Source organism: Carassius auratus, chromosome 5 (assembly GCF_003368295.1).
Source record: "Carassius auratus strain Wakin chromosome 5, ASM336829v1, whole genome shotgun sequence".
NCBI classification, from domain to species: domain Eukaryota; kingdom Metazoa; phylum Chordata; class Actinopteri; order Cypriniformes; family Cyprinidae; genus Carassius; species Carassius auratus.
In genome coordinates, this window is record NC_039247.1 from 24617830 (window position 1) to 24635961 (window position 18132).

The 18132-nt window shown below is 40.8% G+C and overlaps 1 protein-coding gene across 7 annotated transcripts; it reads left to right on the plus strand.

Moving 5' to 3' along the window:
- Positions 1-874: 874 nt before the first annotated feature.
- LOC113082878 (ELAV-like protein 3) lies at positions 875-17966 on the plus strand. Of its 7 annotated transcripts, none has more exons than XM_026254283.1 (7): positions 875-1385; positions 7325-7541; positions 7621-7724; positions 10545-10698; positions 11591-11819; positions 12241-12279; positions 12906-17966. In XM_026254283.1, the coding sequence occupies exons 1-7, from the start codon at positions 1377-1379 to the stop codon at positions 13252-13254; spliced, it is 1101 nt and encodes a 366-aa protein (XP_026110068.1). In that variant the 5' UTR covers positions 875-1376; the 3' UTR covers positions 13255-17966. The 7 variants fall into 7 exon arrangements, with proteins under 7 accessions (XP_026110068.1, XP_026110085.1, XP_026110076.1 ...); XM_026254300.1 differs by having other exon boundaries at positions 877-1385; positions 12927-17966; XM_026254291.1 differs by having other exon boundaries at positions 877-1385; positions 11594-11819.
- Positions 17967-18132: the final 166 nt, after the last annotated feature.

Consider the following 18132-nt stretch of genomic DNA (forward strand, 5'->3'; position numbering starts at 1 on the left):
AACCGAGTGCACTCCCTCAGGTCAAGGCCCTGTGGGGGTCTGTGCAGAAATAGGTCATTTGTCACACATCAAGTCCTGGGGCAGGAGATGCATTATAGATGAGACCAAACAGCCTGTCTCAGTGAGCTCTATCCACTCCCTGAGACTGGAAACGGGGGGAAGGGAGCTTGAGATAACAACCGCTGCAATCAGTGTGTGGATGTTTAATATCAGCACCAACGAGCAACAAAAAGCAGACACATGCCTTCTGATTTTAGATATCACTGGACATTATGTCAATGGGATTATAAAACAATGCATGACATCTATATGACATTGACAACCAAAACGATGTCTTAATCCATATTGTAAGCACTGGCCTTTGTGTGATTATGCAACACACTCATTCAACACGTACCTGACATGAACCGTTAAATAAGTATGGGCAGGTATTCAAACAGTGGGCCGTGTCATGACCTTCACACAGTTATGCCTTCAACACAGCCATTATGCATTTGGAAGAAAAGAAATGCCGGACTCATTCACGGCATTCTTAGAAATGCAGCCCATCAGACTGAGAAGATGGAATTTGAGAGGAAGAGCTGCGCTGCAAGGACAAATAATCAAGAGAGGGAAAAACTGAGGCTTGAGTAAGGGGATGAGAGAGAGAAAGAGAGAGAGAGAGAGCGAACGAGCGAGGGGTAAAGAGAAGGAGAAAGCATGGCTCCTGTCTTTTTCTGCATCCATCTGTTCGGCGTGCAGGTGGAGCTCTATTCACTCAGCTCTGCATGTGTGGCGGGGGGAGGCAGGAAGAAAGGGAGGGCAAAAGGAAGAGTGGAGAGATGGTGGGGGTTGGAGGGACGGGGGGCTCTCGGTGATCTCTCCTGAAGGGGATAATGGGAGAGGAGAGCATTGCAATGGCTGCCATGTAGTACCCTCCCTGCACAATTAGCCAATCAGCAGCAAGCTCTGCCAGCCAGAAGGACACATAAAAGAAGAACATTGCAGCAGAGGCACAGAAGGAGCCTGCGAGGAGCTGGGAAATACACACACAACAGCAGAACCACAACACCCTCCCCTGGACACACCCTACTGGGGATCACTGCTTCTCTTTTTTCTGAACCATCGCCCACGCCACACGGAGAGAAATCTCTCTCTCATCATCGTCCTGAAGAAAACCCCCTTCTCCTCATTTTCCCACTGCTGAGGAAACCTACAATCACACGGGCTGAGCTTTCCTGCCGAAGACTGTCGTTTTTCCTTTTTCTTTTTTTTTCTTTTCGTTTGGAACCTGACATTCGTCGCTCTCGAGCCACGCCACGGCGTAATATCTGCAAGACGGCCTGAAGACCTGCGACTTGAAGGACCTAGATCACTATCATCTTTGTACATCAAGAATGGTTACTGTACGTATGCCCTTTTTCTCATGATCTCATGAAAAAACAATAACAGCATCACCACAAAATCAGTTCTAACAGCTGACATATATACTCAGATACACAATACAGGGCATATCAATACAAGCAAACCAAAACATATGCACACAGCATTTGGTCAAACATACTGGCACATCTAATCGCGGATCCAGTAAACAAGATTAACGATTAGCCCGTGTTATAAGTAATGTGATATACAGGCATGCGCGAGCTTCGTTTTCTGAGGGGATTCAAAACATTGCTTTCTCCTGCCGTAAGAGCCACTCGTCATAAATCACGTAATACGTAAAACCCTCCGCAATATACATGTATTCCTACATCAACTGATTAAACGCGTTCAGGCGATAATTAGCCATTGTTAACAAAGAGCGCCAAAGAATTCCTCAGAAATAGCTGAGGCGCGGCGGAGGCAGAAGAAGAAGGGCGTGAGAGGGCACATGCCTCGCTCGGAAAGGATGCTCGAGACTGAATCTCGGAGACAAAACACGATGCCTCGGAGGCTGAGAGCCCATCAAGAGCAAAGGCAAAGAAAAGGGTCGAGTCACTCAGCGGGGGATGGGAGATATTATGCATCCGTTGGAGATTCCTAAAGCTTGCGAAGCAATATAAGACACCGCGAGAGAGGAAAAGGCGAAATGTTATGTCTGGAAACGGCTAAATATCAGGCATTTCTTGAGACATCTTAGCGAGTTGCGCTTTTCTCCTTCCCTCGCCAAAAATATGACGACTCCGAACGAGTGTAAATAAGCAATTTGAGTGGAATACAAAGGCCTTGAGGGAAAGCGTTTTGGGCGTGTCTTCTCTAAAAGAAGACAGCGATGGCACGCGCGCAGAATCACCGTCTTCACGTAGATTTTCGGTGTGGAAACATAAACAGAAGCGCTTATTTGAATACAAACGTGTTCTCATTTAGAATGTTAAGATTAATTAATGACGTTTAATTCTCAAGGCCTGCTCGAAGTGATGCGCGTGCTGTTAACCGTCTTTGTTTCTTATCAGAAAGAAGTGATAATAGTAGATTGGTTTTAATGGCGACTCGTGTTGTAGAATATGATTTTAAAAGCCTACTCTTTGAATATTACACTAGCTATACCATTGACATTTTGCGTTTGATGTTATAGAGGCCTCTAGCCTTGACAAATAAGTAAATATATATTGTTCTGCGGTGAAGGACAGCCTGCCTTGTTTTATAGTGACCTCAAACAAAAGGCGATAGGCAACGACGCGCTTCTCTTTCGCTTTAAGTCTCAATCGATGTTGTGATGGATGAATGACGGGCCCCTCGGCGTGTTGTTCCGCAGTCCTCCGTGAGCACGAGCCTCTACCGCAGTGCCAAAGCACATAAAACCGTTGAGTCAGATAACCTTCTCCAAACCAGTCGCGTACGCAATCCAAGGACGAGGACATCACAACGATACACAACACAACACAACCGTCTGAACACTCGAGCTCCTCGTTAATCGTTCATAAAGGGGATTGCCAATTAAAGAAAAAGACGGCGTTTTAAAATAATATACATGATTGACAGTAGCTAGTCAAGGCCGTTACGCACGCTGTAGGATCACCAGGCCTCGTCTATTGTGAATTTGAACGGTGATTATTTTGAACAGGTACAGTACAGAAACGGATTTTAATCAAATTAACTTAATTATTACGATCATTCCATTTAAATATGGATTTCGGGTGAGAAAAAAGAACTACAATAGCACACACACACACACACACACACAAAAACCTTTCTGTTTGATAATGCATTTAATAATTGAAGCATTTTCTATTGTTTATTACTTTTTTATATATAAATCTTACTCCATTACAATTGAATTGTTTCTGTTTGTATTTGTTGTGGTTTTAGTTATTGTAAAGCACATTGTTCAGCGTGGGTTGTTTTTAATTGTGCTATATGAATTGTCATACAATAGAACAGAATATTATACAGGTGTTTTTATATAAAGGAAAAGCATGAGCTAGAGGCATTTCTTCGATTACATTGTTAATTAAATGTACATTTTTAATATTTTTGCTATTATTATTATTATTATTAAATGGTCTTGTTCCTGTAGAATATAGTAAAAGTGAAGACAGTTGCAATGCTCATTGTTCCCGGAGAGTCCCGCAGCCTCTGGTCTCGACACAAAGCTCTACTGTTTACATTAATATTCATAGTGCTGCCATGGTCTCTGTAGAGGAGGAACGGGTGGCTCTTTTGTTCGCTTGTGTCAATACGTTTATTCAGCAAAAAGGAGCTCGGATTTGTGAATGCCCACAGAGCACACGCGCACTTGTCCAATCAAAGGACGAGAGGATAACGAGTTTAAACGACTCGCAAACGTGTTTATTTATAAGGACGACATTAAGAGCTTAATGCCCACTTGATAAAACGGAGCCCGCGGCACCAAGGATATTTGTAGGTAGTTGTCTATGTTGAGCCACTCCCGGTTTCAGCACTCTGGATAGCGACCAAACAGGAATACCGGAATACGGCGAGCGCCTTTTCTTCCCGCGTTCTTTCAGAATTCTGATAATTGAAAATAGCAAATAAATAGCTTTTAAATAAAATAGTACTATTTACTATTTACTAGTACTAATATAAGAGAGACTTGTGTATCCGCGTGATAAATCAATGATCTTTCGCGCTGCAAATTTCACGAGTGAAATTATCCCAATTCACCGAAAAAACAACAACAAAAAACAAAAACAAATAAAAGGGTTTATCTGTTCAGTTTTGACTTGTGTCCTGTTGTTTTACTGCTGCCACAGTGATCCCTTAAGCTGCAGTGAGAGTGTGGCTAATGTCTTTTGTTTAGGATAATCCTGTAATCTGTTACTGAAACGGCCTATTGGTAATCCAACATTCCCATTTCAGTCAGGAGGCCCGTCCAGACACGTATACGTTTATGAATTACAAATGACAAAATTAAGGTCTGCGTTAAGCGTCAGAAATGTCACGAGAACAGATTCATTTTCGTTGACTGATAATGCCGGGAATCGCTACCCTGGCAGTCTGCAAATTAATGTTGACATGTTACATACAGCTAAAGATTAGATCAGCCTTATGCTTTATTTGTTTACCTCTCCGGATCTTGTTAGAGACTGTGTTTATTTTAAGCAAATGGCTTCCTCACTACACAGGGATATTAAGGAAGTGACGTGAGCCGATGGTCTTTACAGTCAGATTGCTTTTTTCTCATGCTGCTTTCAGGCCTGTTTTTTTTTTTTTTTTTTTAAAGCATGATGTGTTTAAGGCTGTTAGTGTATTTGAATTTATTAACATATTTTAAAATCATCTACATTTTTATTAAAGTCAGTCACATTATGTCTCTCAATAACAAAAATGGTGGTAATTAAACCAAGTGGCTTGTTTTTTTCTTACATTTGTGTACTGTGACATTCAAAAGGAAAAAAATTAATCTGGTCACACTTTATATTAGGTGGCCTTAACTACTATGTACTTAGATTTAAATAAATCATTTGATACATTTGATAGTGTATGTACTGCGTACATACATGTTTTTACATTGTACTTCTATAAATACCTGCATGTAATTTGATCTGTAATTGGTTTCTGTAATAACAATTGTAGTTACACTGTTGAACCATCCCTTACAATTTAAATAACCTAAATCCTACCAATCCCTATCTCTAATCATACCTGTATCCCAACTCAATAGCAGGAGTGTTTTGCAATAAAAAATGATCACAATAAGTACATTGTAATTATTTTTTTTTTATGTAAGTACATAGTAGATAAGGCCACTCTACAAAATGGGACAAAAATCACTTTTGTTTGACAAGGCTTGACGGTCATTTCAGTAGACTCTAATTACAGACTCACTAAGAGGAATCTTAGCAGTCATTTATCCTTATCAGCGCGCTGGTGGGAAGGTAATAGGTTTTGCGTAAGAGATGCAGGGCTCTTGTTTGCGTGCGAGTCTGTCTCCTTGTGTAGGCGATGCTGATGCGGTGCATTAAATATTGAGGGAGAACTCTCCCAGAAATAGAAAAGTACAGGCTGGGACGGAAGCGCCAAAGCCCGCTCGGTGGCCACATTTTGTTTCGAAATGCCTATTTTTAATGGCGTAGATTCAGGGACAGTTGGTAAGGTGTGTGATGTTTAAGCAGCACAGTGGAAGGAACTCCAGCAGTAAGCAGTCTCTTGCCTGTCTCTGTGAGTCATGTATTTTAGGATGAAGTGCTCTTCCTCCTCTACCTCTGCTGTGCTGGCGAAAGTATCTGGGCTGTAAGATAGTGTACGTGTCAGCCAAAGAGGCTGTGTGTTGTGTAACTCCCTACATTCGTCGCTGAGGATGGGTGGCTTGCCATAGGGAGGTTTACTTCAGTTCACAAATCACATTTGCCCTGATCCTGTCACTTTGTGTCAAGACTCACTCCGTTTGTGTCAAGGCATAGAGAGGGCCTGTTTGAGTAGGTTTATATTCTAAACCCGAGATAGTTCCTAGGCTATGAAGGCTATGGGCTACTGCCCAAGCAAAAGATGCCATTTTATCGCCATTCATGATCAAACGAACGCCCCTTTCTTGGAAATTCCTGTTTTGGTGACAGTCAGTTTTGCCTAGATCCATGTTTGCCGTGCTTTAATAACTCGTCTCTCTGAGCTTTCTCCTTGTCAGTGTCAATTTGCCTGAGATATAAATTCCGGCTGCCCCGAAAGCTTGTTTTATTAATGCAAGACAAAAAGCGATTTTAACCGAGCGCTAGTTCTCGAACATGCACACACTAAAAGTCAAGAAGCCAGCCAATAGCAACAGTCGTCAAGCTGCTGTTACCTGGGCAACCTGGTTAGAGGTAAGGCTCAAGGCAAGAATAAATCATTCCACCGAAGAGACAGAGCATTACAGAGAGATGAGAGGAAGAGGCAATGCTGAAGGGAGAACAAAGGAACAGACTTCCCACACTACTATAAATTCACCTGTTAGCGCAACTGAACATAAATTTTTAAATTACACGCTTAATTAGATATCAGATACACTTTCGTTCATTTCCAATTACGTTCCTGGAAGGGTTTCTCAAATTAATTTTAATCTAAAAAAAAAAAACGAAGACACTTGTGGCAGATGATTCTGCCTGTTGATCGTGGGACTCCAACAAAAAAAAGATGACGGATGCATTGTTAATTAAGTTGGTGAGACTCCCTGTTCCACCCCAGGGGCCGTTCTGTGGAAAGAGTGCTTTCAGTCAACTAAGGATGACTAATACATGAACATACATTACACGCGCCAATCTGTAAATTCTTGAGAGTAGCAGCCTTGGGAGAAATACAAAAACTAAAGAGATAAAAATGCTGGATTTCTTATGGTGCGATGCACAGCACTGACTTTAAGAACTCCAGTTGTACATTGTGACAGAAAGGGACCGTTAAAGACTGAAGTAGCGTCTACAACCTGCATACATCTGTTCTTTGAAAATCCCCTACAGACCAAATTAACCATCATGCTGTGCACCACACCAACACGGATGAACCAAAGACTCAGACACCTGCACACACACACACACACTTTTTATATAAACAAGGTGCCATCTTCTCATCTTTATTTGTCGGAATTACATTTTTTAAAAGTAAATGAAAAAATAGAGTTAGCAAATACATTTATGTGTATCCTCTCAGAGGCGAGTGATGTAATGCTGTTTGACCCTGGATAGCATGAAGGGGGCTGGGAGAGAGTGAATGGACTGTGACATCTGCAGGGCCAGGGGCTGAGAGTTGGAGAGAGATGAAGTGAGGGAGGAGGTCAGAGGAGGAGGGGAGGTGGAATATTGTTCTCCTCCAGCCCTATAGCATTCAGACGCATTGATTTTTAACCCCTCAACCAGGATGCAAAGCATTACGCCCCTCAAATTATGCGTTTTCACCCAACTCAGAGTGTAATTTGTCATTTTCCCACCTGCAGATAATTAGCACCATGGAAACTCAGGTGTCCAATGGTCCGAGCGGAACCAGCCTGCCTAACGGCCCCGTCATTAGCACTAACGGTGCTGCGGACGACAGCAAAACCAACCTGATCGTCAACTACCTGCCTCAGAACATGACCCAGGAGGAGTTCAAGAGCCTATTCGGCAGTATTGGAGAAATTGAGTCCTGCAAATTAGTCAGAGACAAAATTACAGGTGAGCACGCGATTTGGTCTTGGTGAAGATTAGCATCAAAGCAGAATTCACCAATGCCTTCTCATTCATACAATTGCAGGCCAGAGTTTGGGCTATGGCTTTGTAAACTACGTGGATCCCAATGATGCCGACAAGGCCATCAACACGCTCAACGGTCTCAAACTGCAGACCAAAACAATCAAGGTAAGAAACTCATGAAGCCACGCTCTTCAATCACTCAATGGGGAGGAATAAAGCAGGGCCCAAGACAGACGTTACAGCAGGACGGGAGGAGACTGGGAGGGGCAAGGGGAGGAATCGGTGGCGGGGACAAAAGGAGCAAAAGAAAAGAGAAAGTAGAGGTCAGAAAGCAATGGTTTGTGTGCAGAGGTGATTGTGATGGAAATGTAATTAGGGAGACGCAATGTGAGGCTTGGAGGTCAACACGGAGAGCCCCATCTGCCTGCAATCTTGGCTAATTAGGGCCTTCTTTGTCCCCAATTCAGCTGGGTTTTGGGGTGGGGAAAGGTCTGCCTGGGTTTCTGAAAGCGAGAGATAATAAACAGTCGGTCTGCGCCTACACCTGATCACCACACATCAAAGCCGAGGCAAGTATCAGCAGTTAAGCAGCTTCCCCAGACTTAGCGTGTGTTTGTATGTGCTCATATCATGTAAATCGCATGATAGGCCAATATGACCAGCAGAACAGTTTCATCCCGTAGTCTAATTTGAAACTGTCACGCACTGTTTTTCAGTGAATAATGACTGCAGTCCACGGGCGAACATTAATGGGATAGTTATTTAAACAACACAGAGTCCGACTGCTATTGTCCTAATTGTCTTGTTTGTTCAGCGCATTCATCCGGCTTGGCCACTGTTCTCTGACATTCAACGTTCGTGTGCCCACTGCCCTCAAATCCAAAGCCGGGCAAATGTCATATTTTCCATGTCAATACAGCATTGTTAGAAAGGTGGAGAGCCGATAGCCAGGATGGAAGTGGGGGAGGGAGGGAGACGGGGCGCAGGAGCAAAGGCTAGGAAGGAGCCGAATGCCAATGACAGGATTAGGGGCCATATGGGCTGCAGGCACCATCTGTGGGAGAGACAGGGAGAGGGTTAATTATGGGGCAGGATCACGTCCCTCCAATACATCTCCCCCCTCCAGTTTCTGCTGTACACTCACCCACTCACTGCACAATTACACCCCTACCTCAACAATACCGCTGCTTAGTCATACTGGCCTGCAAGACGCAAACACACATATGGTGAAAAAACACATAATTCTGCCAAGGTCTGACGGCGAAACATGCAAAAACTTGGTTGGACGTCGTAAAATGGCTTGAACACATTTAAAATAGACTCCTGTTTATGATAAAAGCAAGTTTACTTGCTTAACATTTTCGTTGTTGTTGCTGTAATCGCTTACATAAAGGTCATCAGATTCAAATATGCAAATGTATGTTGAAAAAATGAAATGAAATGCTTTGTTATAGAGCCCATTATTAAAGAAAAAGGTTACAGACAGAAAATGTTTTTTTCTTCTTGATTTAGAATTTATATAAATTCTAAATTATATATGTAAACATTAGCAAACAGCTATATGGTGCTAAACATTTGTAGAAAAATAATAAAAAGTACATATGCAATATAAATTTAATTAAAATATATATTAAAACAGTATATTAGTAAATAAGTAAAACAGGACCATTGGTAAAAAAATAATATATATGTGGCAAAATACAAATAAAAAATATTACATTATATTAGTATTGGGAAAAAGGCTATATGTATATATATATATATATATATATATATATATATATATATATATATATATATATAGGCTATATACTGTAAATGTTTTACAATATAGCATTATATTATATTAAAGTTGATTAAATTCTAAAAAAGTATGCTAGAAAATAAGTAAAAAATAGCTTTTGTAAAAAGTATTATATTATATATGCCATATAAAGGTAAATCGATTATATATAAAAGAAAGAAAAAAAGATTCTAAATAAAATATGTCTATATATAAATGAGAAATATTAGTTGTATGTGTAATACTGTTGAATAGAAATGATCGTACCAGAATAATCCAGAGTTTTGGTAAAGTGAGGGTGCCACATTTCCATGTGAATGAATTGGCATTGTGCTTTTTATTTGATTTGCTTTTGTTTTTTCATGGGGTATTTTGTGAGGATGTGTTTTGGGGAGTTGTCAGGGATGCTGGACATCTTGTAATCTGTTTACTTGGTTCACCGGTTGCCAGAGGAGCAGTTTCCCCTTGAGAGAGAAGACAAAGGAGAGATGGAGGAGAAGGAGGGGGCCAATCTCTTTATCTCAAAAAACCACATGCGCACACACTGACACCATCAATCAAAGTCAGCCCCTTTCAAACAGAAACTCATAAATATACATATTTTATGAGAAAAATCTGTTCGCATCTCAAACACGAGCAAGGCGGCTCAGTGGGAGAGTTTTAGGAATATAGAAGGGAATATAAAAATGAGATGAATATTTGAACGTCAAAACAAATGCCTAATTGGACTTGATATTACATGACACGTCCCAAAGCGGAACAGGTTCTAAATGCTGCTGTCTTGTGGAAAATCACCGGCTAGAATAACAGCCAATGATATCAAATTTTGATCCCCGAGGGAGCTGGTCTCAAATCGGCGCATAGGGTGTCGATGTGTCTGTGGGGGAAGTGTGAATGTGAGAGTGGGTTCATGTTTCTGCTGTCAGGAGCACAGTGAAGCTGAAGTAGTGTTTAATAAGGGAACCGGGTTTGGTTCGAGTGAAGTGCACGCAAGAGACATGGATTTCAAGGAAGGAGGGATGAGAGAGAGTGGGCCGATGTCTCGCCTTTGAGCGTGGCAGTACTGTGACATATCTGCTTCGACTACACTGCTGGGAGTTTAGGACTGTCACAGCTGTCTTGATGCATGCTTCTTAATATTTCTATTAAAAGAAATCCTAAACTGCAGCCCCTTGTTTTGTGTGTGTGTGTGTGCAATGTAGGTGTCCTATGCCAGACCAAGCTCAGCTTCCATACGCGATGCCAACCTGTACGTGAGCGGCCTGCCTAAAACCATGAGTCAGAAAGACATGGAGCAGTTGTTTTCCCAGTATGGAAGGATCATCACCTCACGCATCCTGGTAGACCAGGTCACAGGTAAACGTTACCTCACTTCCACTAACAGCATAGGCACCCTGTGTGAGGATTAAAAATCTCAATAAAGCTCTGGATGTGATGCAAAAATAAGCTATAGGCTCCACCACAGTCAACATGAAATCAAAAATAACCCTGTATTTGCATATCTAATGCACATTCCTGGCAGTGTTATTTTGGTAATATTTTGAATTAATTTGATTTCAGTTACAGTTTTAGTAATTATTTAGGTATGTTTAAACACGAGTAGTTTTTATCAATTTAATTTCAGTTATTTTAGTATTAACTAAACAAATGATGTTTGGCAACTAGCTGATTTTTTTTTATTGTACAGTATTTCAAGTAAAAAAAAAAAATAATCTTTTAGTTTTAGTAAACTATAATAATCTTGATTCCTGATCTTACTGTCAAATAAAAACATAAATAAATAAACTTTATGAGAAAAATTTAATCCTTTAGGTATAAAAGGATTAAATGAATAAAATGAATAAAAAAAAAACAGTAGAACCTCACAGAAATTTTTTAACGAAAGAATAAAGACATCTATTGAAATATAGTTATGCATTATTCACCTGTACGTTTTAATAATAAAAAATCAAAAACTATTTATGCATTTTCTTTGATATTGACAACATACAGTGTTAATCAAAAGCCAACCTCTCAGTACATAAAATCAAATCCCACCCATTTTTTTTATCATCAAATTTCCTGTATCAGTGAGAAATATGTCATAGTATGGAAATTAAATGGTGTGCAATGAATATGGTTATCATTTTTAAAGTAGATAAAGTAATAAAGTAAACAGTCTGGTTTAACCCTGTGTGACCACATGACTCACGTATCTGTCATTGATTTGATTGACGGTGCTAACATTTGCCTCGCTTTCTGTCCGGAGCAGGTATATCGCGCGGAGTAGGATTCATTCGGTTCGATAAGAGGAACGAGGCAGAGGAGGCCATCAAAGGCCTGAATGGTCAAAAGCCATTGGGTGCCGCCGAGCCCATCACCGTGAAGTTTGCCAACAACCCCAGTCAGAAGACGGGACAGGCCCTGCTTACCCAGCTTTACCAGACAGCTGCTCGCCGCTTCACTGGCCCTCTGCACCACCAGACTCAGCGCTTCAGGTACTGCTCCCACCTACAGCCCACACCCCTATCGCTCCCTACTCTTCCTCTGCCGGTTTTAAACCACAGCGCGTTCACGCCATCAGGGGGATTTTTTGCAACAAATCACAACGGGCCCATCTGAGGCAGTGCTTCATTTTAAAAGAACTGCCCTGCTTAGAGATAAAACACTGCATGTGAATCAGTCACATCATGGATGCATTCACAAGCATTCATCACAGTACTCTCAATCCATCGCCTGAGGGCTCTGTAAGCACTGCGTCAGTCTAACGGCGAGACGCCGCCTGATGATTGGTGGATGCAGTGCCCAGTAAAGAGCTCCCCCTGGTGGCTGAAGTGGCTGCATGAGAACGCTTTGCACTGGTTGTTGGATCTTGCAACTAATATCTTCACCTCCGTCACTCTTCCTCTTGCATTGCAGACTCGACAATTTACTAAACGCCAGCTACGGAGTCAAGAGGTAATTTCCAAAAAAAAAAAAAAAAAAGGTGTCCTTTCAAAAGCATCCATGCCTAAACAAGCTCAAACAAAGTGCCCGGAATATCACCTGCTGACTTATGCATTACCATTAGAGATTTGATTTGATAAACCACCTTTTCAGTAGACTAGATTGACGTAGCTGATATCACAGCAGGACATTCTGGCATGGCTTTGTTGAACCTTTTCGTTCTTTTGGTTGGTTCCTTGATTGAACTGATTTGTATGTATTTCTGTATTGAACTAACATTATTATTTTTTTCAGTTTTGGTTGCTTTAATGTATATTTTTCCACCAGCATGGACATACAAGATTCCGTTTGCGTCTCCTCTGTTCGTTCCAATTTTCCGTTGATTTGTTTCTGATTTGCCTTCATCCCTCTCTAGGTTTCTGTTTTGCTAAGTATATTGTTACACTGTGAATTATGTGTCTTAACAGGGACTAGAGTTTGGTTTGGTCAACCTAGGTAATAATACAATAGCTGCCCATTTTCTTACCTACTTAAGGCTGTGGAGAGCGAGTGTCCAGTCCTCAAAGAGACAAAAGTGGCAGGGACATGTGATAGTGAGAAGCACTCTGTGCTGAACTTCAGAATGACACCCATGGTAGCTCTCCTTCTTTCCTTCCCAGATTCTCCCCCATAACCATTGACAGCATGACCAGTCTAGCCGGCGTCAACCTGACCGGGCCCACCGGAGCCGGCTGGTGCATCTTTGTCTACAACCTGTCCCCGGAAGCTGATGAAAGCGTCCTGTGGCAGCTCTTTGGGCCGTTCGGAGCCGTCACAAACGTCAAGGTCATCCGTGACTTCACCACCAACAAATGTAAGGGCTTTGGCTTTGTCACCATGACCAACTACGACGAGGCGGCCATGGCTATCGCCAGCCTGAACGGCTACCGCCTGGGCGACCGCGTGCTGCAGGTCTCCTTCAAGACCAGCAAGCAACACAAGGCCTGAAGGAAGGCCTAGTCACTACTGCTCTTTAACATGCAGGGGGAGCTACTGAGCTCCCTGTACATTCACTCTACATGGGCCTGGACTGAGTCTCTCTCTAACACACATACACACACACACACACACACACGTTTAGTTGTTTCGAACAAAAATACACCAGTAGAGTTGTTTTTCTTTTCCCTTTTTCACAACATGCTAGTCCTTCCCAACATTTGCCTGTATTGAATTAGCAGAGTTGTGAGTCGGGGCTTGGGAAATCCACGAGGAGGGACAGTCTAATGAATGTGACAGAGAATGTCTGCAGAGATTTAATTTAATTCAGGCAAAGTAGGAGAACTGGTCAACGAAGGAACGAAATGAACGCAAAAAAAAAAAAAAAAAAAGTTAATCGAACGTGCAATTTACCCGAAATCTTGCCCTGGTTACTCTCCTGTCTGACTTCAGAGGATGTAGTCACTTTTTTACACTTGGGCATTTTGAATCAGTGATTTTTTTAGAGAAAAATGATTAAAACAGTGTTCTCTTATATATATTATGATATAACTATATATTCAACATTTAAGGTGGTTATAATAGCCAAATATGTAAGCATTTTCTAGAACTTTGATTACAGTTTCCTGGCTCTACATTAGGTTGCAAACTTGCCTTATGGCACCACACACACCTTACTCAAGGTCCAACCCAACAGCCACAGAACAAACGATGTAGATGGTAGTCAAAAATCGTGAGGTCACCCGGGGGTCATCACAATCACCTCAGCACACCAAAAGACAACGTGCATCACAGAGACACTCCCGCGCGCGCACACACACACACACACACACACACACACACAGAGACACACACCTCCGCTGGAGGGCATAGCGAAACATTGCGACCTAGGATCTCCACATATCTTTCCACAGTTTTAGAGTTTTAGAATTTAGAATCAATTCCACCACATGCAGTTGTCTGTGTATCTAGGGGCCTTTCGACAGTGTTCCCATGGTGATGGCATTTGGAATTCTTTTGAAAGTCTTTCAAACCAATTACGAAGGACGACTGCGGAATCCAGAACCATATTAGATCATCTTAAACAGGTCTGAATGGCTCGGGAATAGGAAACGCTGTGTGTCAGCTCTTTGAGCTAAAGAGTGTGTTGTTATGAAGGTCAAGGGCCACTGGGATTGGTCATCCTTGGTCTTCATAACTTCTCACATACATTTAGCTCCATTCACTAAACAGAATTGCATTATAATTCGCTTTCCCAAACCATTTTAGCAGCCCCTGCATATCTAAACAGCTACATATCAAATCAAATTTATAGTCCTCAAGGCCCTTTAAAGCAAGTCGCAGCCACACGAGCTACACAAAAAATGAATTTTTAAAAAAATATATGCATTTCATTACTGAAAAATTCTCTAGATACATTAAAAACAATGCCCAAGCTGTCCACAGCTCTGCGATAAAACAAACGAAACTGTTCCATGGGGAGAGACATTGCTGTAAAATCGCAAAACTTCACGTTATATGAAGAAAAGAACTGAAAGATGTAAATGTGTGCTCAAATCAAATGACATTTTGCTTTTCTAAATAACGCTGTGTTAGCCAAAGAGGACAATGATCTCTTTGAAAGGATTACATTAGAGATTAATATATTTTTATATCTACGAAGAAAAAAAAACAAGACCTTGTGCGACATTTTTACAGATTCTTAAATCGTGGAAATCTTTGGACACACCGCATGGCTTTTTATTTTCAGAGTTTTCAACTTTGGGGAGAGAGGGCCAGTCTGCGGTGTAAGGGAGGGGATCAGAGGGTTGGGGACTAAGACTTACATGCAGTGAAACCATTTCATTTTCAAAAATACAAAAAAGAAGAAAAAAAAGATAAACATACGAAACATTTAAAATAAAGAATCAGCAGACAGGTACATGTACGCATTAACGCAGGAAAATGACGTTACGGTTTCTCTAGTGTTGAAAAAAATAATAATCAAGCGTTGCTTCAACGACGGTGCAGTGAAGCTCGAAACGGCGTCACATCGAACACCCAGAGCATCTCATCTTGTATCGGTAAAAACAAAAAAGAAGAAATCACCTTAACGCTTCAGCATGTTCGGTGCACCAAAAAAAGTAAAACAATTGACAATGCAATGTAGCTGCACTTATCAATGTAATCAATTCTCACACCATAGTGAATTATATTCGCCAGTATGTCAACACAACAAGCAAATGTCTATCATTGTGCTGTCTAGATTTCTTTGTTTTTATTTAATTTCCACTTCACATATCTTCTGTGTTCAACCATCATATCGTCAACACCTAATTTTGCTCCTTTGCACAAGCACTAACCAACCAAGGGATCTTAGCTTTGTCACTGATGAAGGGAAAAATTAAGTCTGAAACATTTAGCAAGAGTGTGACTGCACACACACATACACTTAGACACACACACTGAACCACACAACACATATCAGTGTCTCCAGGACCTCCACAGCATTCACATCTTATCAAAACTGTGTGATACACTTTAAAGTAAACCCCTTAGCTTATGCCACATTAACATCGCAACATGTTTTTCTTTCGCTAACGCAACTCATCATGGAACTCATCGGTGGTGTGCCCTAAAGGGGACAAAAATCCTAGACGTAAAGATTGGTCCGCCCTCTAAAATGAGCGATGGGGTAGATACAGTGACCAGTGCAACCCTGTAGTGCACCTGGTGACCCTAGGGAGGTTTTAGCGTCGTCCCGACGAACCCTTTAGCTACACCGCTCCCCCATCCCCTCAGAGAGCCAAGGACAATGGCAGGAAACAAACATACTGCACCGCTTGAGCAACTACAATAATAATCATTAAAAAAAGACAAAAAAAGACAAAAAAAAAAAAAACTTTCCTATGGAACAGTAAGTGCAATGTGCTTCGTTTTTATATTGACTGAGAACAAAAGATATATATATTTTTTAAAAAAGAAATTAAACGTCACACTGAAATGGTTTGCAGAATAATGAAAGGATCAAATGTTACGAACAACAACAAAATGAAAAACAAAGTGTTAACTAACAGATTCATGAGAAGAATCAAACAAGCACCAAGAGCTCTGGTCTCTAAAAATGTCCATTATCCCTTCCTCCACCCCCTTATTAGTGCTCTGACCATGCAAGCTAAAACAAAACAGCCGTCTATGGTAGCCTACCGAAAAGAGCAAATCTAAAAGACCGTGAATGGAATACCGTCTAAAATATCATCGGTTTTAGCCCATGTTGATTTCAGAGTATCATTTTTCCTGTAATTGATTGATTTAGTTTACATATCAGAATCACACGTTAACTTAGCGTATTTGTGTTGTTGATGTTGCCATAGAGGACACACGTGGGTCGAATACTTCATTTCGGTTCCTTTTATTGGGTACGGTTTCTTATATTTGTTTCCATTATTTATAATTAGTTGCTGTTCTTACAGTGTATGCAGGTTTTAGAATTAGTTAGAAGTATTTCTTTTCAATCAAAATGTGTTTAATTGTGTTTGTAAAAGTCTGTGGTAGCTTCCGTTGCAACATAATTTAAACTGAAAAAAAAAAGATCAATATAGCGCCAATGAACTTGTATTATTTGGGCGACTTTAAGCTTGTAGTTTTAACTTATTGTTAACTTAAAAACTATTTATTATGATTATTATGATTATTATTATTGCCTCGTATGAAAGTATGTTTTGTGTATATTTATTTCATTATATTTGCAAGTTTAAATACTTTTCATTTTGCCAAAATGTGGTTACACCTTTTTGTTTTTCTTTAAAGGGAACAAATAGATTTAAAAAAAAGAATAAAAAAATAAAAAAACAAAACAGAAAAAAAAAATCTGCTTTAGAATTACAATTTGGAAAAGTTCTCCATAGGCGAAGAATGCACTGCTATATTAAACTAATTGAAGTGTATAAACATACATGCTGTGTGCTAGATGTTATGCCTTTAATGCCTGTGTTTTGTTTGTCTTGTTAAATGAAAACCTTCTGATTATTTAATCTAATCACAGTCTTGTTTTTCCAACCACGTTCAGAACCCCATAGCGAATCAGGGCCCGGAGCGAGGCCTAGGGCAGGGGAGGGGGGCATGTTGAGGCGCGGTCCGGACCCACAGCTAGGCCTAAAGTTCAGTGTCCCTCGCCAAAAACCTCTCACCCGCTGCCTTACAGCCGCCAAACCGACCGAGAGAGCGGTCTAGAAAATAAAAGAGTCAGTGGGAGGGCTAGAGCGCAACGTTTAGCAGACGTGGGCGAAGAAAGCGCAGCGGGGGAGACGGGCCAGGCAAGGCGAGGCGAGGCGCTGAGCTAGATAAAGGGGTCAGTGGTCACTCTGTTTCTCAACCAGTTGTATTTTGTGTCAGTTAATTTAGGAGGGACACAGAGTTACTTAGCAACGTTCTTCTGAAACCATTTTCCAGGAATAACAGAACAATAATAGAATAAAACAAACGAACAACAATAAAAAAAAAAAGATCAAAAGCAGAACTCCTGATCTCAGTGTCTATGTGTCACGAAGAAAAATCTCACACTTCCAAACATGAACAAACAAAGACAAACACATTACAAAGGGGAAAAAATATTAAACCTTTCAGTTTAGTTTAGGATATTTATTACTGGGATTTCAACTGAAGACGCTTGAGGACTTTTTCATGGAATTGTTTAATTATTTGTACTTTACATGCCAGAAAAAAAATAAAAGATATGAATCTCAGTGTTTTCTTGGTGACTGTCTTTTTTTTCTTTTTTTTTTTTGAGGGGAGCTGAGGGGTTGGTGGATGTACATCACATGCTGCTGCACTCATTCAGGACAAAATGAAATTTTGCATCCAATTTGATCATGGTCAGTAAAGTTAACAAACAGCTTGATATGTAACAGG